Here is a 24,712-nt window from a genome sequence, read left to right as displayed (position 1 = left end):
TAAAAGTGGTTGCTGTCCACGACAGAATTGGCAGATGCCGTGGGCACTTGCCATCGCTCTACCACGATTAAATCACGTGCTGCTGCAGCTGCTGATCGGCAGAGCCCCGAGAGGAGTTCAGGGTGGAGAGCGGAAGTGAGGCTCGCTGTGCTGGGGCGGGGGGACTGGCAGGACAGGTCTTCATAGTTAGATATTTTCGGGAGCCAAATTTATGAGCCGAATTCTTGTATCTTCTCAAATCTAGAAGAGCCGTAAAAATCCTTCATGGTGATGACTGTTCCTCACGACCAGCAGAAAGCTTCCCCAGACTAGCAGAAACCTTCTGGAAAAATATGTGCTTGGTGGCATGTAACCCCACTTCACCAAAATCTCATATATGCTGCCATTCCCCCTGCTTCTTTGGAACAGTCTCTCAGAACTATTTGAGGTGCTGTCTCCTGAGCTGCAGTCCTCATTTTGCTGCAAATAAAGCTAGCACCTCTCATTGGGGTATTTTTTTTAAGTCAACATTACCTTTGAATGCAGGTAGGTATGGTACCATTACTTTTCACAAATCTTGTAGAACTATTTGACTCTGTACATTCTGTGCAAAAAAAAAAAAAAATAAAAAAATAAAAAAAAAAAATTTAATTTAAATTGGACTTTAAAAGGTCATCTGTGTACTCATAGATGCCAGAAAAAAAGCAATTGTCAAAGCAATTCAATTCAATGAGAACAGAGACAGCTTTGCTACCTCTGGAGACAAATGTATCAAATAATCACATACTTCCATGGGCTCACAATTAAGCTACTTCAGTGGCTGATCCTGCACATGTCATTTTGGAAAACACTTGACCCTAACTGTCAGCCGCCTTCTGCGTTTGTCAGGACTTCCCTGGCTCTCTGTGTCCCTGTAATAGGTGAATAACTAAGGAAAAAAGTGTTCCTTCTGTCTGTGGACACTTGTTTTTAATGGCATTTGGGGTCCCAGAGCTGGGCTGACAGATGCTCTTCCAGAAGGTTAATGAGATAAAGGTTCTCCAGCTGGTCCTTAAGCAGAGATTACACCTGAGGGGAAGATAAGGAGATTATTCCAGAAGCAGGCACTGCCTCGTGTTCTTCATAAATTGGCACCCTCATAAAGGTAAGCCAAGAAGGTTATCCTAAGTCAATTCAATATTTCCTTATTTTTCATATTTCTGTCATATTTTTTAATGTGAGTTTGGGCTGTTCTGTGACTATTATCAGAAATATCAATGCACAAAAGCCAGAATGCATTTGGAAGCTAGAAGAGTTATTTTTTTCCTTTGGATTTTTCTCCAAGTTCAAGGAATCAAAGGTAAGTTAAATACTTCCTTATTTTTTTAGCTGCTTATATATAAAATCTGTTTACAAAGGTGAACAGTCAAAATCAGGAAAGTCACCACTGTATTTCTGAGGGCTCATATACAGTAGGCCCTGAATAAATCATGACTGAATGACTGTCAGAAATGGTTTTCACTTGATTTTTTTAATATTTATTTTATATTTACATTATATGGTTTTTATAGTTTCATGCTAAGTGCAACTTATGTAAACATAATAGGAGAGATGAATGCATCCTATTTTCTCTTTAAAAAAAGAACAAGATTCATAACATTAATGTTAATAGCATTAGTAGGTCCACAAAAAAACATGAAATTAACACTTTGTCACTTATGATCAGACAAAAAACATATTCCTTACTTTCTCATAGTTAAACCATGAATTTGTGTCCATTAGAAAATAGCAAATGTGCTTCATCTTCAGTGTCCATGATGAGGACCAACTCAGAAACTTGGTTGCTTGTGGAGATACATGCATAAAAGAGCTAGGCACTGCAAGTTCTTATGGCAAATCTTCAAATGAATCTAAAGCAAGTCACAAAAATTGGTATATTTCAGAAAAATAATGTATTAAAAAATAACCTGTTGAAGAAAGTTTCACTTTTTTAAGTATGAGACTGATCATTATAACATACTTAATCTTTTTAAGACATCTGAAATCAGTAATGTTCAGTTCTGTAAGGATGATGTAACTTTCCACAATCAACCTTTTAACTGAAGCACTGACATTTTTTTAATTGTAATTTAAATTGTAATTTTATTTTTTTTAATTTTTTTCCATTTATTTTTATTAGTTGGAGGCTAATTATTTTACAATATTGTAGTGGTTTTTGCCATACATTGACATGAATCAGCCATGGATTTACATGTTGATTTTAAAATGACTGTGGAAAAGTAAAACACATTCTTGATTGCACTTCTTAAGTCACAAAATAACAGATTCCAACAACTATTTTGTATGTAACATCTTAATCATTGCATTTGGAGGGAAGAGAAAATTTATGGAAAAATTATATAAAAACTCCCTTTATGTTTTGCTACCTATAAATGATAAAGGATGGAGACAAAGTTTACTTACCTTTCGGTTGTCAATTATATATAAATGTTTACATTTATAAAAACATTTTAATTAGAAACAAATGATGAGATTTCAGTACATTCTGAGCTTAATCTGTTGAAGTGAACCAATTTGTCACTTTCCAAAACCTGACCCATCAAATCAGCTTTGGTTTCATTTGTTTAATTAATTGCTAACTAATTTAGCTATTTTTTCTATTTTCATATATTATATGTCAGCTACTACAATTTCAAGTAGCATAATTACATATAGAAAGTTAAGTGAAAGAAGCTTACCAAAAGAACTACAATTTGTTATATGCCGATATCTGAGAAATAAAGTCCTATAACTGCATAATAAAAGATCTTACATGGTTACTTGTTTGGGGCTTTTTATTCCATAAGAATCTCCAATCTGTGAATTTCTGTTAATCTTCATTAGTAAGGTTTACCTTAATTAGAGTTTATGTACTTTAGCCAGATTGGTTTCCCATTTATGGCTAATTAGGCATTATGACTGGTTTCCCATTTATGGATAATTAAACCTTTACATAGAAAATGCTTCTGGTAGAGAGAGGAGTTCAACTCAATAAAAGTAGCTTTTGAGAATAAAAGCTAGGAATTTAAAGTCAATCAGTAAGCCACTTTAGTCGCTCACTCATGTCCAACTTCCGACTCTGTGACCCCATGGACTGCAGCACACCAGGCTTCCCTGTCCTTCACCAACTCCCAGAGCTTGCTCAATCTCATGCCCATTGAGTCGGTGATGCCATCCAACCATCTCATCCTCTGTCATCCCCTTCTCCTGCTGCCTTCAATCTTTCCCAGCTTCGGGGTCTTTTCCAATGAGTCAGTTCTTCACATCAGGTGGCCAAAGTATTGGAGTTTCAGCTTCAGCATTAGTCCTTCCAATGAATACTCAGGACTGATTTCCTTAACCATTGACTGGTTTGATCTCCTCACAGTCCAAGGGACTCACAAGCATCTTCTCCAACACCACAGTTCAAAAGCATCAATTCTTCAGCACTCAGCTTTCTTTAGAGTCCAACTCTCACATCCATACATGACTACTGGAAAATCCGTAACTGACTACACGGACCTTTGTCAGCAAAGCAATCTCTGCTTTTTAATACGCTGTCTAGGTTGGTCATAGGTTTTCTTCCAAGGAATAAGCGTCTTTTAATTTCATGGCTGCAGCCACCATCTGCAGTGATTTTGAAGCCTAAGAAAATAAAGTCTGTCACTGTTTCCACTGTTCCCCATCTATTTGCCAGGAAGTGATGGGACCAGAATCCATGATCTTAGTTTTCTGAATGTTGAGTTTTAAGCCAACTTTTTCACTCTCCCCTTTCACTTTCATCAAGAGGCTTTTTAGTTCTTCTTTGCTTTCTGCCACAAGGGTGGTGTCCTCTGCATATCTGAGATTATTGATATTTCTCCCAGCAATCTTGATTCCAGCTTGAGCATCATCCAGCCCAGCGTTTCTCATGATGTACTCTGCATATAAGTTAAATAAGCAGGGTAACAATATACAGCCTTGACGTACTCTTTTCCCTATTTGGAACCAGTCCCATTGTTCCATGTCGGGTTCTAACTCTTGCTTCCTGACCTGCATACAGATTTCTCAGGAGACAGGTAAGATGGTCTGGTATTCCCATCTCTTGAGTAATTTTCCACAGTTTGTTGTGATCCACACATTCAAAGGCTTTGGCACAGTCAATAAAGCAGAAGTAAATATTTTCCTGGAACTCTCTTGCTTTTTCTATGATCCAATGAGTGTTGGCTGTTTGATCTCTAGTTCCTCTGCCTTTTCTAAATCCAGCTTGAATATTTTTAAAAAGTTACAGATTATTTTAAACAAAACGTATGAAAAAGTACCCATAATACACCTATCCAAACACAACCTATGCTGGCATCTTCATATGTTTCCTCAGTCTTTTTTTTATGCTTATTTAATATTTACATGGTTGCAGTTCTACCATGCACACAATTTTACATAGGATTTTTTGCACAAGTTTTCTATTAGATCTACATTGGTCTCCATTGTTATCTTGCTTTGACAAGCATCATTTTATTGGCTGCATATTGTTCCTTTCAGGTGTTACACCATGATTTGCTTTATCTAAATACACAACAAAAAGAAAGAACTGTTTCTAATTGTTTTGTTATGATGAGTAACGTTACAATGAATATCTTTGTGCATAAGCCTCTCTCAGTATTTAAGATTCCTAGCACAAATTCAATAAAGTAAAATTATCAGGACAAAGCAATGTCAACAGTTTCATGGTATTTTATTCATATAGCCAAATTGCTCCTCCAAAGTTTTCTTATCCTCTTAGGTAATTTTTCCCAATTTGAGTCCCCAAATAGAGTATTTGCTATTTATTAGAGTATTTGTACTCAACACAGATTATTAAGATTCAGAGACATGCCAACATTTCAAAAAGTTTCCTTTGAGCTTTGCAGATTCCGAAGGTAGTTTTTTCATTGATATATGAAAATGAAATGGTTTTGATTTCAAAACATTGATTAAATAGAACTGTTTAGGGCAACAAGACTGTTCAATAGTTTCAAAGAACAATTACTTCATCAAGATACGATGAGGCCTCTCTTTGGTTTTCAAAATGGGGATACTAGTTACATCTGGTCTGCACAGCACAACTTTATGCTCTCAGCTTTCCAGTTCACATAAATAATTTCATCTAATTGCTTGTAATATTATGTGTGGAAGAAAGAGAAGAGAGAAAACCCAGCCTTAGCAAGCCCTAAAATGGAAATGGTGTTTATCAGAGCCTGTGCTTTTTGCATTATATTTGGTTATACTAAATGAAACCTTTAGCTAAGTTATTATTAGTTCCCCAAGGTAAAGTAACTATTTTAACAACTGTGAAATGATAGGAAATTTGCATTTGAAGACTCTCCAGTTCTTGCTAATCCTTTACTACTGGGATATGTTCTCATTTCATAAAATTACCCAGGAAGTTATTTTCCTTTATTGTGTCTCCAAGAACAGAGAACAAAGTTTCATTTATATCCCTGAGATACCTGCCCAATGACAATCACATTAACTTTGTGACTCCTCTGTTTTTTCATCTCGGCTACAGTTTCAGAATAGTGTAATTCAAAAGGCTGAAGGCAGATTTTTCTGTTAAATTATACCTGAAAAGATGTCCTTAAAATCGAAGTCATGTAAATTTAAGAGACTTTGTGTCCAACTGAACAAACCATGGCAGCACATCTCAGACCATTTATTAGATTATATACTTTAAAAAGAAAAAGTGATTGCTGCCTTGTGACCCTCCTACGCTTATTTTGAGGATCACACTAAAGTATTATTGTATGTGTGCACTAATTAGACAGCATTGGCATGATCTATTACTTTCTTGGCCATTTCCGTCATTCGTGAGCAAACCACCACCTTAAATACCAACTGTATTTGCACGCTAAATCTGTCTGCAAATTCAGATCCTGTAAACTTCTGGTGCCTCAGTCATGTTCACAGACTTTATGCTGTTTTAAAATAATCCATCTAAGGCAATCAAGTTTGTTTTTCGCAATCATCTCTAAGTTTATAATTCAGTAGATATGTGGAAGTGACAATAATAAAAGTCTGGTGTTCAGCAACCACGGGGTGTGAGTTCCCTGTCTGACAGACAGTGTCACTGGGAGTCAACCCCACAAATGAAGAGCACCAAGTCAGACGGGATTATTTTAATAAGGTAAATGGGTGCACTTTTTGTTTTGGGTCCAAGGCAAGCTGCCTGCCACAGCTTATCCTATAGTGAGTTGATGTGGTTGACTGGCAAAGCTGTGGTAATGAGAATTCATATCTGGAAATGCCACTGTAAAGTCAAACTGCAGCGTGCATGGCTGATTATTTATTGAGAACATACTCCCACTGCAGCCCCTCTCCTCTGGCCAGAGTGAGTGTGAAAAGAATATGAAAGAGCTACAAAACAGTGATAAACACTTCTAAGCACCTGGCTGTATTCAGTAGATAAATATTCTCCCATTTACATTCAGTCATTTTTGAGGAGGGCTTCCCTGGTGGCTCAGAGAGTAATAATCTGCCTGTCAACACAGGACACCCAAGTTCAATCACTGGGTTGGGAAGATCCCCTGGAGGAGGAAATGGCAATCCTCTCTTTACAGAATTTTGTTGTTTTCTGTCAAACCTCACCCTGAATCAGCCATAGGTATACATATATCCCCTCCCTTTTGAGTCTTCCTCCCATCTCCCTCACCATCCCACCCCTCTAGGTTGATACAGAGACCCCTGTTTGAGTTTCCTGAGCCATACAGCAAATTCCCGTTGACTATCTATTTTACATATGGTAATGTAAGTTTCCATGTTACTCTTTCCATACACCTCACCCTCTCCTCCCCTCTCCCCATGTCCATAAGTCTATTCTCGATGTCTGTTTCTCCATTACTGCCCTGTAAGGAAATTATTTAGTACCATGTTTCTAGATTCCACAAATATGCATTAGTATATGATATTTATCTTTCTCTTTCTGATACACTTCACTCTGTATAATAGGTTCTAGGTTCAGCCACCTCATTAGAACTGACTCAAAGGCATTCCTTTTTATGGCTGAGTAATAGTCCATTGTTTATATGTACCACAACTTCTTTATCCATTCATCTATCAATGGACATCTAGGTTGCTTCCATGTTCTAGCTATTGTAGATAGTGCTGCAATGAACAATAAGATACATGTGTCTTTTTCAATTTTGATTTCCCCAGTGAACATGCCTAGGAAAGGGATTGCTGGGTCATATGGTGGTTTTACTCCTAGTTTTTTAAGGAATCTCCATACCGTCTTCCATAGTGGCTGTATCAATTTACATTCCCACCAACAGTGTGAGAGCATTCCCTTTTCTGTACATCCTCTCCAGCATTTATTGTTTGTAGACTTTTTGATGGTGGCCATTCTGACTGGTGTGAGGTGATATCTCATTGTGGTTTTGATCTCCATTTCTCTAATAATGAGTGATGTTGAGCATCTTTTCATATGTTTCTTAGCCATCTGTATGTCTTCTTTGGTGAAATGTGTGTTTAGGTCTTTTTCCCACTTTTTGATTGGGTTGTTTGTTTTTCTGGCATTGAGTTGTATGAGCTGCTTGTATATTTTAGAAATTAATTCTTTGTCAGTTGTTTCATTTGCTATTATTTTCTCCCATTCTGAGGGTTTTCTTTTCAACTAACTTTGAGTTTCCTTTAGTGTGCAAAAGTTTTTAAGTTTAATCAGGTCCCATTTGTTTACCTTTGTTTTTATTTCCATTACTCTAGGAGATGAGTCATAGAGGATCTTGCTTTGATTTATGTCATCAAATGTTCTGCCTGTTTTCCTCTAAGAGTTTTATAGCTTCTGGTCTTACATTTAGGTCTTTAATCCATTTTGAGTTTATCTTTGTGTATGATGTTAGGAAGTGTTCTAATTTCATTCTTTTACATGTAGCTGTCCAGTTTTCCCAATACCATTTATTGAAGAGACTGTCTTTGCCCCATTGTATATTCTTGCCTTCTTTGTCAAAAATAAGGTACCCATAAGTGCATGGGTTTATTTCTGGGGTTTCTATCTTGTTCCATTGGTCTATATATCTGTTTTTGTGCCAGTTCCATACTGTCTTTATGACTGTAGCTTTGTAGTATAATCTGAAGTCAGGAAGGTTGATTCCTCCAATTCCATTCTTCTTTTTCAAGACTGCTTTGGCTCTTCAGGGTCTTTTGTGTTTCCATAAGGAAATCAGTCCTGAATGTTCATTGGAAGGACTGATGTTGAAGCTGAACTCCAATACTTTGGTCTCCTAATGTGAAGAGCTGACTCATTTAAAAAGACCTTGATGTTGGGAAAGATTGAAGGCAAGAGGAGAAGGGGACGACAGAGAATGAGATGGTTGGATGGCATCACTGACTCAATGGACATGAGTTTGAGTAAACTCCAGAAGCTGGTGATGGACAGGGAGGCATGCTGTAGTCCATGGGGTCACAAAGAGTTGGACACGACTGAGCAACTGAACTGACTGACTGACAGACTGACTGATGAATTGTGAAATTTTTTTCTTCCAGTTCTGTGAAAAATGTCATTGATAATTCGATAGGGATCACATTGAATCTGTAGATTGTATTTGGTAGTATAGTCATTTTCACAATATTGATTCTTCCTACCCAGGACCATGAAATATCTCTCCATCTGCTTATCATCTTTGATTCCTTTCATCAGTGTCTTATAATTTTCTGTGTACAGTTCTTCTGCCTCCTTAGGTAAGTTTATTCCTAGATGTTTAATTCTTTTTTTTTGCAGTGGTGAATGGCATTGATTCCTTAGTTTCTCTTTCTGATTTTTCATTGTTACTATATAGCAATGCAAGTAATTTCTGTGTATTGATTTTGTATCCTGCAACTTTACTAAATTCACTGATTAACTCTAGTAATTTTCTGATGCTATCTTTAGGGTTTTCTATGTATAGTACCTTGTCATCTGCAAACAGTGAGAGCTTGACTTCTTCTTTTCCAGTTTGTGCTTTTTCTGCATCTATTGAGATTTTCATATGATTTTTATCTTTCCATTTGTTAATATGGTGTATCCCATTGATTGATTTGCATATATTGAAGAATCCTTGCATCCCTGGAATAAATCCAACTTCATCATGTTGTATGAGCTTTTTGATATGTTGCTGAATTCTGTTTGCTAAAATTTTGTTTTTTGCATCTATGGTCATCAGTGATATTGGCCTGCAGTTTTCTTTTTTTGTGTTGTCTTTGTCTGGTTTGTGTATCAGGGTGATGGTAGCCTCATAGAATGAGTTTGGAAGTGTTCCTTCCTCTGCAATTTTTGGAAAGAGTTTTAGAAGGATAGGCATTAGGTCTTCTCTAAATGTTTGATAGAATTCTCCTGTGAAGCCACCTGATCCTGGGCTTTTGTTCTTTGGGAGATTTTTTATCACAGCTTCAGTTTCAGTGTTTGTAATTGGGTTGTTCATAATTTCTACTTCCTCCTGGTTCAGTCTTGGAAGATTGAACTTTTTCTAAGAATCTTTCCACTTCTCCCAGATTATCCATCTTATTGCCATATAGTTTTTCATAATAGTCTCCTGCATTGTCTGTTGTAACCTCTCCTTTTTCATTTCTAATTTTGTTGATTTTATTCTTCTCTCTTTTTTTCTTGATGAGTCTTGTGAAAGTTTTGTCAAATTTTTTGTCTTCTCAAAGAACCAGCTTTTAGTTTTATTAATCTTTATTATTGTTTCTTTCATTTCTTTTTCATTTATTTCTGCTCAGATCTTTATGATTTTTTTTTCCTTCAACTAAGTTTTTTTTTCTTTTTCTAGTCGTTTTAGGTGTAAAGTCAGGTTGTCTATTTGATGTTTTTCCTGTTTCTTGAGGTAGAATTGTATTGCTATAAACTTCCCTCTTAGGACTGCTTTTGCTGCATCCCATAGGTTTTGAGTTGTCATGTTTTCATTGTCATTTGTTTCTAGAAATTTTTTTATTTCCCTTTTGATTTTTTCAGTAACTTGTTGGTTATTTAGAAACATGTTGTTTAATCTCCGTGTGTTTGTGTTTCTTACAGTTTTTTTTTTCTTGTAATTGGTATCTAGTCTCATAGCATTGCAGTCAGAGAAGATGCTTGATACGATTTCAATTTTCTTAAATTTACTGAGGTTTGGTTTGTGACCCAAGATGTGGTCTATCCTGGAGAATGTCCCATGTGCACTTGAAAAGAAGGTGTGTTCTTCTGCATTTGGATGGAATGTCCTGAAGATATTAATGAAATTCATTTCATCTAATGTATCACTTAAGACTTGTGTTTCCTTATTAACTTTCTGTTTTGATTATCTGTCCATTGGTGTGAGTGGGGTGTTAAAATCTCCTACTATTATTGTGTTACTGTCAATTTCTCCTTTTATGTCTGTTAGTATTTGTCTTATGTATTGAGGTGCTCCTGTGTTGGGTGCATAGATTGTCCAATTGTTATGTCTTCCTCTTGGATTGATCCCTTGATCATTGTGTAGTGGCCTTCCTTACATCTTAAAATCTTCTTTATTTTAAGGTCAATTCTGTCTGATATGAGGATTGCTTCTCCAGCTTCCCATTTGCATGGAATATATTTTTCCATCCTCTCGCCTTCAGTCTATATGTGCCATTAGGTCTCAAGTGGGTTTCTTGTAGACAGCATTTATATGGATCTTGTTTTTTGTATCCATTCAGCCAGTCTGTGACTTTTGGTTGGAATATTTAATCCATTTACATTTAAAGTAATTATTAATATATATGTTCCTATTGCCATCTTCTTAATTGTTTGGGGTTGATTTTCTAGATCTTTTTACTTCTCTTATGTTTCTTGACTATATGAGTCCCTTTAACATTTGTTTTAAAGTTGGTTTGGTGGTACTGAATTCTCTTAACTTTTGCTTGTCTGAAAAGGTTTTTATTTCTCCATCAATTTTGAATGAGATCCTTGCCGGGTACAGTAATCTTGGTTGTAGCTTTTTCCCTTTCAGTACTTTAAACATACCCTGCCATTCCTTTCTGGCCTGCAGAGTTTCTGCTGAAAGATTAGCTGTTAAGCATATGGGGTTTCCCTTGTATGTTACTTGCTGCTTCTCCCTTGCTACCTTTGCTTTTAATATTCTTTCTTTGTGTTTAGTCTTTGTTAGTTTCATTAGTGTATGTCTTGGCGTATTTCTCCTTGGGTTTATCCTGTATGGGATTCTATGTGCCTCTTGGATTTGATTGATTATTTCCTTTTTCATGTTGGGGAAATTTTCAACTATAATCTCTTCACAAATTTTCTCATGCCCTTTCTTTTTGTCTTATTCTTCTGGGACCCCTTTAATTCAAATGTTGGTGCATTTGATATTGTCCCAGAGATCTCTGAAACTATTCTCAGTTCTTTTCATTCTTTTTACTTTATTCTGCTCTTCAGAAGTTATTTCCACCATTTTATCTTCCAGCTCACTGATTTGTTCTGCTTCAGACATTCTGCTATTGATTCCTTCTAAAGTATTTTAATTTCAGTAATTGTGTTGTTTGTCTCTGCATGTTTATTCTTTAATTCTTCTAGGTCTTTGTTCATTGATTCCTGCATTTTCTCCATTTTGTTTTCAAGGTTTTTGATCATCTTTACTGTCATTATTCTGAATTCTTGTTCAGGTAGTTTGCCTATCTCCTCTTCATTTATTTGGACTTCTGTGTTTCTAGTTTGTTCCTTCATTTGTGTAGTATTTATCTGCCTTTTCATTAATTTTTTTTAACTTATTGTGTTTGAGGTCTCCTTTTCTCAGGCTTCAAGGTTGAATTCTTTCTTCCTTTTGCTTTCTTCCACCCTAAGGTTGGTCCAGTGCTTTGTGTAAATTTCACATAAGGTGAGATTTGTGCTGAGTTTTTGTTTGTTTTTCCTCTGATGGGCAAGGCTGAGTGAGGTGGTAATCCTGTCTACTGATGACTGGATTTGTAGTTTTGTTTTGTTTGTTATTTAGATGAGGCATCCTGCACAGGGTGCTACTGGTGGTTGGGTGATGCCAGGTCTTGTACTCAAGTGGTTTCCTTGGTGTGGGTTCTCACAATTTCATGCCCCTAGGTTTAGGTCTTTGGTAGCCTAGGTTAGTCTTGGGACTTCCCTTGTAGCTCAGCTGGTAAAGAATCTGCCTGCAGTTGGCAGACCTGGGTTTGATCCCTGGGTTGGGAAGATCCTCTGGAGAAGGAAATGGCAACCCACTCCAGTATTCTGGCCTGGAGAATTCCAATGACTGTATAGTTCATGGGGTTGCAAAGAGTTGGACATGACCGAGCTACTTTCACTTTCACTTCTAGGGCCTTAGAGTCGGTGCTCCCACTCCAAAGGCTCAAGGCTTGATCTCTCAATAGTTGCCAGTCCAACAAGCAAAACTAACCAGCTGCTCCACGTCAGGGGCCAGAAGGACTCCAGAGAACTTGGCATCTCAATCAGGACTTATATCCCCTCCTTCTTATTCTCACACATAGCAAGAGGGTAGCCGAGAAGGACCAAACTTAAGATGCACGGTAGCGTGTCTGACATCTGACATAGGCCTTCCTGCTGCAGAGCATTTGGGGAGGAGCAGCGAAATGCGAAGCGGGCCCTCCTCTGAAGAAGAAACAAAGTCCAAGGACGACTAGAGGTCCCTGCGCAGTACCTGTCACATCTAGGGGTTACCCAGTTTTTGTGGAAACAGGCTTGCCTATGGGGAGCGGTGTCCACCCCCAGTTCTCTGGAGTCCCAGTGAGATGCACAGGGACCCTCTCTAGTATTCTTGCCTGGAGAATCCCATGGACAAAGGAGCCTGGCATGCTACAGTCCGTAGGATCACAAAGAGTTGGACATGACTGAGTGACTGAGCACACAGCACATTCTTGGGGAAAGTGTCTTTCTGGGTGCCTTTGTAAAGGCATCTTTTTTCATTCCAACTTGGGTTCCTTCATCCAACCGTCTTTCATCCCCTCACACACCACTGCTGGAGGAGGAAATTTCAACCGACTCCAGTATCCTTGCCTGGAGAATCCCTTGGACAAATGAGGCTGACAGGCTACAGTCTATAGGGTCGCAGAGTTGGACATGACTGAAGCAACTTAGCAGGCACGCATGAAATCCAGGGGCACTATTTTTAAACAACCGTAGTCACTTCAGAGCTGATCACAATGCTTTGTAGCTAGCAATCATATTAACAATCCTTTTGCTTAATATTATATTTTTATTGTAAAAGCTCAACCAAATTTTAATTAATCTTATTTCTTAAGATTTCACTGCTTGGTAGACAGAGTGCTCATTTCTGGCCAGGAAACTATGGCAGAGAATGCTAAGTAACGTTCCTAAAATCATTTGAGGTGGGAAGGTTAGGACCAAACCTGAGATTTGAGCTATATCCAGTCCCATTTTACATCTACTTGGCCTATTAATCAATTCAATATAATATAATGAGTACAATTAATATGATTTTTATTAGTCATTCAAAAGCCAACTTTCCTCTGCTAGCAGCACCAGATGATGGCTAGTTCTGGACCATCTCCAACATCTATTTTCATGAAGGATGTGGCTGGCCACATCCTTCAGCTCTACCCTAAAAATGGAAGCATAAATTTTAAAAGTTCTATTACTCATAAAGAAAGTGTGACACTCTGAACTCTTCAAAGAAATAGAGTTGTTTTTTCATGGTGTCATTTCAAATGCCTGATATTATGGTCTAAGTTTAGTGGCAACACTTCTGATGCTGGGAAAGATTGAAAGCAAAAGGAGAAGCAGGCAGCAGAGGATGAGATGGTTGGATAGCATCACCAACTCAATGGACATGAACTTGGGCAAACTTTGGGAGATAGTGAGGGACAGGGAGGCCTGGCATGCTGCAGTCCATGGGGTCGCAAAGAGTCAAATACTACTGAGCGACTGAACAACGTTAGTGGCAAGTGACTTATTAAGAGTATGTTATGTATCTAAAGGTAATACCTGGCCAAATGGGTGAAATCAGACACAGCAAGAAAGCCTCTCCTGAACCAAAAATACCCCTCTATCAAAATGCTGAAGCTTCACCTACAGGTCTGTAATATTTCCAGATTTGAGATACACAATTCTGAAGCACCCCTTTCTTTTTTTTTTTTTTTTAAATTTTATTTTATTAGTTGGAGGCCAATCACTTCACAACACATATATACGGAATTTAGAAAGATGGTAACGATAACCCTATATGCAAAACAGAAAAAGAAACACAGAAGTACAGAACAGACTTTTGAACTCTGTGGGAGAAGGTGAGGGTGGGATGTTTCAAAAGAACAGCATGTATATTATCTATGGTGAAGCACCCCTTTCTAATGATCTCTCCTTCTTGCCTTTATGGAATATGATTTTCACTATCAGCAAAACACCCCAATCCCTCTGTGTGCTGTGTGCCAAGCCACCTCAGTCATGTCCTTCTCTTTGCAACCCCATGGACTGTAGCCCACCAGGCTCCTTTGTCCATGGGATTCTTCAGGCAAGAATACTGGAGTGGATTGCCATGCCCTCCTCCAGGGGAACTTCCCAACCCAGGGATCCAACGTGCACCTCTTATGTCTCCTGAATTGGCAGATGGGTTCTTTACCACTAGCACCACTTGGGAAGCCTCTCTAATTTCTCAAGTTCTTCAGCCCATCCAGGCCTCAGAATCCTTCATATTAATCTGGGGTACTGGGATCCACTTCTGAACCTCGCTCAACAGTCTTATTAGTACATTAGAACCCTTAGTCCTTGACCTTCTCTTCCACTTGCTTTGATTAATCCCATTTTGGGTAACTAGCTTTAGAGAATGTCATTAGAGAAAGTCAAACAAACTGCTTATTAAACAAACTCATGCACCAAACCCTTATTGGGCCCTCCACACTATTCCACAGTCAAGCTCATCTCTGACTCCCTGACCTAGTCCAAAGTTGATTTCCAAAGCTTCTCTTTCGCTTTGAACCTGCAGTCTGATTCTTCCTCATTTCCACGATGGCATCGTTAAAAGTCAAGGCTTTTGGGTTTGCACAGCAGTGCATTCAACACAGCTTGGTGGTGTCTGACTCTTTGTGGTCCCTTGGACTGTAGCCTGCCAGGCTTGTTTGTCCATGAAATTTTCCAGGTAAGAATACTGGAATAGTTTGCCACTTCCCACTCGCAGGGATCTTCCTGACCCAGGGATTGAACCTGAGTCTTTTGCATCTCCTGCATTGGCAGGCAGATTCTTTACCACTAGCACCACTTGAGAAGTCCCCAACCCAGCACACAGATACAGAAGGAGTTCTGTCACTTATGAGCTGTGTGACCTTGGCAAATTGCCGGGTCCCACACATCTCTCCATCTTATGGCTTCTAATCTATAAAATGGGAAAAAATAATAGCAGAATCTGCCTCATAGGGCTTTAATAAAGATTACTGAAGCACCTATTACTTTTGTAGAAACTTTTGCTCAATAAACACCAACTCCTAAATGACAATGATGACTATCACGGTTATTATTACCACCTCCTCTGTACTGAAAAGACTAAGGTCATTTTATTTCATTTGCCATCTCTTCTTTCCACTTCAGAGTTTCTCTGCATCCATCCAAACTCTTTTCATTCTCTTGTTTCAGAGAGAATAAGATTTCACATCTTTGCTAATGTTGTTTCTATCTACCTATGACATTAACTCCATTTACCACCAACTTCAAGGCCTTCTTCTGACCATCTCCTTTGCCACTGACTTCAGTTTCCTGGCCTGCAGACTTTTATGTGGCATTTCTCAACATTGGTAAAAACACCAATTCCTAGGCTTCAGCATTGAAGATTCTGATTTAAGTTGTTTGAGGTGAGGTCCAAGCTACTAGGAAGATTAAAAGACAAAAGTAGTAAAGTCATCTATTCTACAATATATACTCCAATAAGTTAGAGGATATACAAAATGAGTATTAGTAGATGTAAAATATGATACTGAACATAATAATCATGAGGGGAGGAGAGTGCAGATACCAGGTTTTTTAAATGCATTTAAAATTAAAAGATCAGCGATTCAAAAGATTCTTGCCTGGAAAAACCATGGACAGATGTATATATATACTGACTGCTATACAAAAACCTCATGGTAACCACAGACCAAAATCTGTAACAGATATACACGCAAAAAAGAAAAAAAATCCAAACATAACAATGTGTGTTTTAGCCACTCAGTCATATCTGACTCTTTGTGATCCCATAGACTGTAGCCCACCAGATTCCTCTGTCCACAGAATTCTCCAAGCAAGAATACTGGAGTGGGTAGCCATTCCCTCCTCCAGGGGATCTTCCCAACCCAGGGATCGAACCCAGGTCTCCTGCATTGCAGTCAGATTTTTTACTGTCTGAGCCACCAAAGAAAGCCCAAACATAACATTAAAGGGAATTATAAGAGAACGAAATCACAAAAGAATAATAAAGGGGAAAGAGTTTTCCAAAAATAAATCCAAAACAATTAACAGAACAGCAGTTAGAACAAGCTGGAGTAATTGTTAAAGCTAGCCAGGTGATCCTTCTATGCAGCCAGGCTGGAGAAGCATGATTTATTGCCTTCTAGAAAGATTTATGTGGGTCATTATAATATGGGCGACCAGGGAGGTTGTTTTTCTCCTATTTTTTTGGTATATGTTATATCATAAATGTATTTCCAGTTTGGAAGGAGCAGTCTCATTTAATATGATTGATAAAATGTACGATCATTCCTTTCATTATGTGGTTTCTTTCTTTTTAACTTTGTTGTTATTGTTCAGCGTCTCAGTCATGACCAACTCTTTGTGACCCCATGCACTTCAGCATTCCCGGTTTCTCTGTCTTTCACCATCTCCCAGAGTTTGCTTAAACTTATGTCCATTGAGTCAGTGATGACATCCAACCATCTCATCCTCTGTCACCCTCTTCTCCTCCTGCCTGCAGTCTTTCCCAGCATCAAGGTCCTTTCCAATGAGTCAGCTCTCTGCATCAGGTGGCCAAAGACAATGAAGCAGAAGTAGATGTTTCTGCAATTCTCTTGCTTTTTTTATGATCCAACGAATGTTGGCGTTTTGATCTCTGGTTCCTTTGCCTTTTCTAAATTCAGCTTGTATGTCTAAAAGTTCTCAGTTCACATACTCTTGAAGCCTAGCTTGAACGGTTTTGAGCATTACCTTGCTAGCTTGTGAAATGAGCGCAATAGTGCAGTAGTTTGAATATTCTTTGGCATTGCCCTTCTTTGGGTTGGAATGAAAACTGACCTTTTCCAGTCCTGTGGCCACTACTGTGTTTTCCAAATTTGCTGACATATTGAATGTAGCACTTTCACAGCATCATTTTTTAGGATTTGAAATAGCTCAGCTGGAATTCCATCACCTCCTTGTTCATAGTGATGCTTCCTAAAGCCCATTTGACTTCACACTCTAGGATGTCTCGCTCCAGGTGAGTGACTATACCATCACAGTTATCCAGGTCATTAGCATCTTTTTGTACAGTTCTTCTGTGTATTCCTGCCACCTATTCTTAATCTCTTCTGTTTCTGTTAGGTCTTTGCCATTTCTGTCCTCTATTGTGCCCATCTTTTCGTGAAATATTCCCTTGGTAACTCTAATTTTCTTGAAGAGATCTCTAATCTTTCCCATTCTATTGTTTTCCTCTACTTCTTTGCATTCTTTGTACTTAAGGAGGCTTTCTTATCTCTCCTTGCTATTCTTTGGAACTCTGTACTCAGATGGGTATATCTTTCCTTGTCTGCTTTGCCTTTTTCTTATCTTCATTTCTCAACTATGTCCATCTTGTTCTCTGTAATATCTTCAGTATCTTGCTTTCAGGCATAAATCACTGCTCTCTACCTTTGGCCTCATTTTGTGCTGTCATCTTCTATCTCTAAAGTCAGGAATCTTGATATCATCTGAGACATCTTTCTCTTCTTCACATCAACTTTGTCCAAATCCTACCAAGTGGTGTTGTTGTTGTTTAGTTGCTTGGTCATGTCCGACTTCTAGTGATCCCATGGACTGTGGCCTGCTAGGCTCCTCTATCCATGGGATTGCCCAGGCAAGAGTCCTGGATGGATTGGCGTACCAATGGTGTACTGATAAATAACTAGCCACTATCTTTTCAAGGGGTGAAAATCCATACCCAGTGTTTGCCAATATTCATAGTGTAAATAAAGACTCCTACCATGACCAGTTTCAGACTGCCAACATGACATCTCCCAACAGGGACGTGCATAAGTGTCTTTTAGGACCTGGACACCAGTGTGAGTGTGGTCCACAAACACTCTTCGTGCATGGATGCTTCCAGTGCTCTGTGACAACCCAGAGGGGTGAGATGGGAGGGGGAAGGGAGGGAGGTTCAGGAAGGAGGGGACATATGTCTACCTGTGGCTGGTTCATGTTGATGTGTGGCAGAGGCCAACACAATACTGAAGAGCAATTGTCCTCCAATAATTGTATTTTGTTCTTTACTTCTCAATATTGTGTGATTAAAATCTTTGATTAAAAAAATAAAAAAGTCTTCCACATCATTGTACATAGCAGACCCTGAGGCAAAAGCTTATCTACTACTCAGGGAACCAGGAGGGAAAGAAAAAGAGGAGTGAGACAGTGATAACATAAAGATGCCTCCCCAAGCTGGCCAGCACTTGGCGATCAATCAACTGCTGATCTCAAGGCACCATGTTTAGAGACCACACTGTCTCCAGATGGTCGGTGAGGTTGGGAGCCTGCGGGTGAATGGAGAAAAACGCATGCTATCTCCTTAGGGATTCACCACAAAGTACTTCCCCGCACTTCCAGTGCGCTCATCTGTGGGCTGAGGGTGGGTCATGGTGTTTCTCACATCGCGGCAGCAACAGGAAACCCTGGGGTAGGAAGAACAGATACTGTGACACAGCCATGAGGTGAGGAGCTATGAGTTCATGTCTCCCATATTGGGTTAAAGCTTGTGACGAGCCGATCTGAGAGGCAGGTGGGGCTAAGAAGGCCTGAGATGATGCTTGAGAAGCGTCTGAGCCTGGTATGCATACCAGGTATGAATACCACCGGGCATTTGCTCTTCTTTTGACGGACTCTGCATTACTTACAACACTGGTGCAGATATTCCCAAGTGTCCCCTGATGCTCACGCCAGGCAGGAATCTCTCCAGAGTCTGTCCCTGTCTCTCTCTACTGAGTAGAAGAGAAACCTCACTGTGTCATGAGGAAGACATTTTCAATTTTACAGGTGATACCAAACTGTCTTCCTGTATGTTTGTGCCACTTTGAGTAAGAATTCCTTTGATTCCAAATCTTCATCCATACTCTGTATTGCCTGACTTTTTATTTTTGTCAGTTGGCTTTGGGAATGAAATAGTATCTCATTGTGGTTTTAATTTGTGTACCTCAGATTACTGTTGAGGTTAAGTATCTTTTCATACATTTGGGGTCTTTTCTGCTTCCTCTTCTAGAATATGGGAGGTATGTCTTTTCTTGTTGGTTTAGAGCAGTTTTATTGAAGTTTCGGATGTCAATCCTTTGGCATTCTATCACTCTTCAAATACATTCTCTCAGTTTGTAGCTTTTTCGTCTTACTCTCTAAATAGTATCCTTTAATGAACACATATTCTTAATTTTAATGCTGTTTAATCATCAGCCTTTAACTCCATGGTTTATAGAGTTTTTTGTCTTACTTTAAAAATCCTTCATCATCTTCAGTTCAGTTCAGTCGCTCAGTCATATCTGACTCTTTGTGACCCCGTGAATCGAAGCACGCCAGGCCTCCATGTCCATCACCAACTCCTGGAGTTTACTCAAACTCATGTCCGTTGAGTTGGTGAAGCCATCCAGCCATCTCATCCTCTGTTGTTCCCTTCTCCTCCTGCCCCCAATCCCTCCCAGCATCAGGGTCTTTTCCAATGTGTCAACTCTTCGCATGAACTGGCCAAAGTATTGGAGTTTCAGCTTCAGCATCAGTCCTTCCAATGAACACCCAGGACTGATCTCCTTTAGGATGGACTGGGTGGATCTCCTGGCAGTCCAAGGGACTCTGAAGAGTCTTCTCCAACACCACAGTTCAAAAGCATCAATTTTGGGGCATTCAGCTTTCTTCACAGTTCAACTCTCACACCCATATATGAACACTGGAAAAACCATAGCCTTGACCAGACGGACCTTTGTTGGCAAAGTAATGTCTCTGCTTTTTAATATGCTATCTAGGTTGGTCATAACTTCCCTTCCAAGGAGTAAGCATCTTTTAATTTCATGGCTGCAGTCACCATCTGCAGTGATTTTAGAGCCCAAAAAAATAGTCTGACACGGTTTTCACTGTTTCCCCATCTATTTGCCATGAAGTGATGGGGCCAGATGCCATGATCTTAGTTTTCTGAATGCTGAGCTTTAAGCCAACTTTTTCTCTCTCCTCTTTCACTTTCATCAAGAGGCTCTTTAGTTCTTCTACGAACTAAAGGTGGTGCCATAAAGGTGGTGTCATCTGCATATCTGAGGTTATTGATATTTCTCCCAACAATCTTGATTCCAGCTTGTGTATCTTCCAGCCCAGTGTTTCTCATGATGTACTCTGCATACAAGTTAAATAAGCAGGGTAACAATATACATTCTTGATGTACTCCTTTTCTTGTTTGGAACCAGTCTATTGTTCCATGTCCAGTTCTAACTGTTGCTTCTTGACCCACATATAGGTTTCTCAAGAGGCAGGTCGGGTGGTCTGGTATGCCCATCTCTTTCAGAATTTTCCACAGTTTATTGTGATCCACAATCAAAGGCTTTGGCATAGTCAATAAAGCAGAAACAGATGTTTTTCTGGAATTCTCTTGCTTTTTCAGTGATCCAGAGGATGTTAGCAATTTGATCTCTGGTTCCTCTGCCTTTTCTAAAACCAGCTTGAACATCTGGAAGTTCACAGTTCACGTATTACTGAAGCCTGGCTTGGAGAATTTTGAGCATTACTTTACTAGCATGTGAGATGAGTGCAATTGTGCAGTAGTTTGAGCATTCATTGGGATTCACTATCTTAGAGGTATAAAAATATTCCACTCTATTGCCTTATAAAAGATGTACATGTGTGCATGAGTACTCAGTCACTTTGGTCATGTGTGACTCTGTGACCCTATGGACTGTAGCCCTCCAGGCTCCTCTGTCCATGGGATTCTCCAGGCAAAAATACTAGACTGGGTTGCCATGCCCTCCTCCAGGGGATCTTACTGAGCCAGGAATCGAACCCTTGTCTCCTGTGGCTCCTGCATTGCAGGCATACTCTTTATCACTGAGCCACCAGGGAAGTCCCATGAAAGATGTAGAGTTTTATTTTCCATTTTTACTCCACAAAAAATTTATTGTGTATGTATATGTGTGTGAAGCAGGAAAACAGTTTCTTTTAAAAAAAAAATTATGGATCATCAATTGTTTCAACATCATTCAGTGGATAGTATCCTCTTTTCTCTCTGGTCTGTGATGTCTCTTCTGTCATGAACATGGATTTGTTTGTTTGCTTGTTTTATTTATTTTTAAATTGAAGGATAATTGCTTTACAGAATTTTGTTGTTTTCTGTCAAACCTCACCCTGAATTAGCGATAGGTATACCTGTATCCCCTCCCTTTTGAACCTTCCTCCCATCTCCCTCCCCACCCCATCCCTCTAGGTTAATACAGAGCCCCTGTTTGAGTTTTCTAAGCCATACAGCAAATTTCCGTTGGCTATCTATTTTACATGTGGTCATGTAAGTTTCCATGTTAGTCTCTGCATACATCTCACCCTCTCCTCCTCTCTCCCCACATCCTGAACATGGGTTTGCTAATTGTATTACACCTGAGCTGGTACCACATTGCTTTAATTATTACAAATTTATAATAATCTTGAAATCTTGTAACCATGCTTCCCTGGCATTTTTCTCTTTCTACAGGAGTGTCTAAGCTATTCTTTACCCTCCACTCTTCCATAATATGTCTAAAATTAGATCACTAAGTACCATCGAGATTGGATTGAAGTTGTGTTAAATCTGTAGATCAATTTGGGGAAAAATTGATACCCTTATAAACGTTAAGCCTTTCTATCCAGAAACATGGAGTATCTCTCCCATTATTAGTACCTTATAATAAAGTTGCATAATTATATCGTAAAGGGCTTCCACACCACGGACTTATCCCTAGTTACTTGGTATTAACTGTAATCTTGTTAATGGCTCTCTTATTGCAGTTTTTGTGTAGAAAAGTAATTGGCTTTATATCCCTTAGCTTTGCTGAACAATCTTAATTATGAAAATTCACTAGCAATTCTTTGGAATTTTCTGCTTAAAAATTATATCATTTTTGAATAATGAAAACTAAAGATCTCCCTTTTCAGTCTTTGTATCTTTTCTTTCTTTATATTATCTTATTGCCTTTCACAGGCCATCCACTATAGCCTATGTTTATTTCCTTTATATTCTATATGAAGAGAAATGGTGATTGCATACACTATATACCTTAATACTGATCTGGAAGGGAATGCTTTCATAGTTCACCATTAAGAATCGCGTTTGTTTTAGATTCTGTGCTTGTTTTGTTTTTGAAAATTTGCTACATCAAATTTTTAAAAGTTCCTTTCTATTCCTAAGAGTTTTAACCATGGATAAATACAGATATACATCATGAACTTCTTCTGTACCTACTGAGATTATCAAATGGTTTTTCTCTTTTAATTCATTAATGTGAAAAATTACCTTAATCAATTTCAAATATTAAACCAACCTGATATTCCTGAGATATATCTGACTTGGTCATCATCTTTTTTCACACTCTGCTGGATTCCATTTGCTAATATTTTATTTCACATTATTACATTCATATTCATAAGTGAGATTGGACCATGATTTTTTTTCTCATACTTTTCTCATCAGATTTTGTAAGAGTTTGTATGAAAATAGAGTTATTTTTTTCCATGAATGTTTGATAGAACTCTTAGGTAAAGAGTTATTTTTATGAAAAGATATTTGGCTACTGACTCAGTTTTTTAAAGATTATAATAACTCTTCTGTCTCTGCTTACACTCATTTTGAATAATAAATTTGTAATTTGCCTATTTCTAGAATTTATCCATTTCATCAAAATTTCAAATTTATCGACAAAACATTGCTAAGTTTCTCATGCCATTAGGAAGCATAGTGATGTCCTCCTTTTCAATCTCGATAGTAATTAATTGTACCTTCTCTTTCTCATGTTTTTTGTTTCTGTTATTAGTATTTTCAAGTGAAAATTTTTTGCTTTTATCTGGCTTTTTCTTCTCTTTTTTGTTATCTTTTCTTTTATATGTTATTAATCCCTACTCTTATCTTTATTCTTGTACTTTCTTTGAATTTATTTTGTTTTCTTTTGTTAAATTCTTGAGATAGATGCTTAGCTCATTAATATTTAGCTTTTTTCTTTTTCTAAAATAAGCATCTTAATGAGCTAAATTTACCTTTCAAGTACTGATTTAGCTATATCCCACAAATTTTATTATGTACAGTTTTAATCACTTGATAAAGATATTTTTAATACCTAGCATGATTTTTTCATTAACTCATAGGTTAATTTTTTTACTTATAGGTTACTTATAAGAATTTTTTTCAATTTCCAAACATAAGGATTTTCTATTTGTTTTTTAAAACTGCTTTTTAACTCACCTCTCTGTTGGATTGAGAACATAATGTACATGCATTACAGTCCAATGTATAGTCAATATTTGTATATTCGTATATGTTCTCCCCAAGATATAAAGAAGGTTTATTTTTATAATGTTCCATATATATCCATTGGTTAAGTTTACTTATGTTCTCAGTCCTCTATCTTTATCGATTTTTAATCTGCCAGCTCTATCAATTACCAAGAAAGATCTCTTAAAATCCACCTATTATTATTGTTGATTTTACATTCTTTGTTGTTCTTTAAACTTTTGCTTTATATATTTCAAGGTTATATTATTTAGTATGTAAAATTATAATTTGCTACATCTTTCTGATGACTTTTAAACTTTTATCATTATGTTGTGACTATCTTCATCTTTGTAATGCTTCCTGCCAAGGAAGGAACCTTGTCCATGGGTGTGCTGGAACTGGCCCACACTGATTTACAGGCACTAATTGTTCACATCTCTCTGGGTTCTGTGGCTTGAAATCAGTCATGGAGGAGTACATGTATTTTATAGCACATAAAAACTGGCAAATGCTACAAATCAGGCCTTCTCAACCAGCCCCAATGCCTGGGGGGTTACCAACAGGCCTCTGATCTAATATGATATTAATATAGCTGAGCCAAATTTCCTTTGATTACTGTTTGCATAATGTAACTTTTTTCATCTTTTTAATTTCAACTTCCCCATATCTTTTTTTAAAATGTGTCTGTTAAAAGTATATAGTGGGGTATTTTTTAAATGTAGTCTGACCATCTTTGTCTTTTAACAGAATCTTTTTTGTCCTTTTATACTTAATGTGTCCCTAATATTGCATGGGACATACTTATACTAAAAAAAAAATAAGAATAATTACATAGTTTTTTACTGAAAATTCAAGTTCGACTGGTGTCCTATATTTTATTTGCTAAATCAGACAATCCTATTCGTAGCCTTAAACTTCAAAATAGAATAACAGTCAACAATATGCCAGGCCTTCTGCAAAATCCTGACCTCTAATTACTCATTTGATCTTCAAAACAAAACAGAGCTAAATAACATGCAAACATTAATGCAAAACTATGGTGGGATTATAGCTATGCCTTTTGTAGGATAGAAAGTTAAAGCTCATAGAGATTATTTGCCCAAGTTCAGGAAACAACTTAGGAAATCAGAGCTATCTTAACTGCAACTTCGGCCCCATAGGTACTCAAACTG

The 24,712-nt window shown here is 37.9% G+C and overlaps 1 protein-coding gene across 1 annotated transcript in view; it reads left to right on the top strand.

The window, feature by feature from the left end:
* The first annotated feature begins 1,251 nt into the window (after positions 1–1,251).
* The window catches only part of IMPG1 (interphotoreceptor matrix proteoglycan 1), a 146,632-nt gene continuing 123,171 nt past the window's right edge, over positions 1,252–24,712 (top strand). Inside the window, 1 exon segment of the mRNA XM_065911797.1 lies at positions 1,252–1,318. Coding sequence (XP_065767869.1) covers positions 1,252–1,318 — 67 coding nt within the window.

Source organism: Muntiacus reevesi, chromosome 19 (genome assembly GCF_963930625.1).
Source record: "Muntiacus reevesi chromosome 19, mMunRee1.1, whole genome shotgun sequence".
Classification (NCBI taxonomy): Eukaryota; Metazoa; Chordata; class Mammalia; order Artiodactyla; family Cervidae; genus Muntiacus; species Muntiacus reevesi.
The sequence above is the reverse complement of the archived record's forward strand: the minus strand, read 5'-3'. Positions and strand labels throughout refer to the sequence as shown.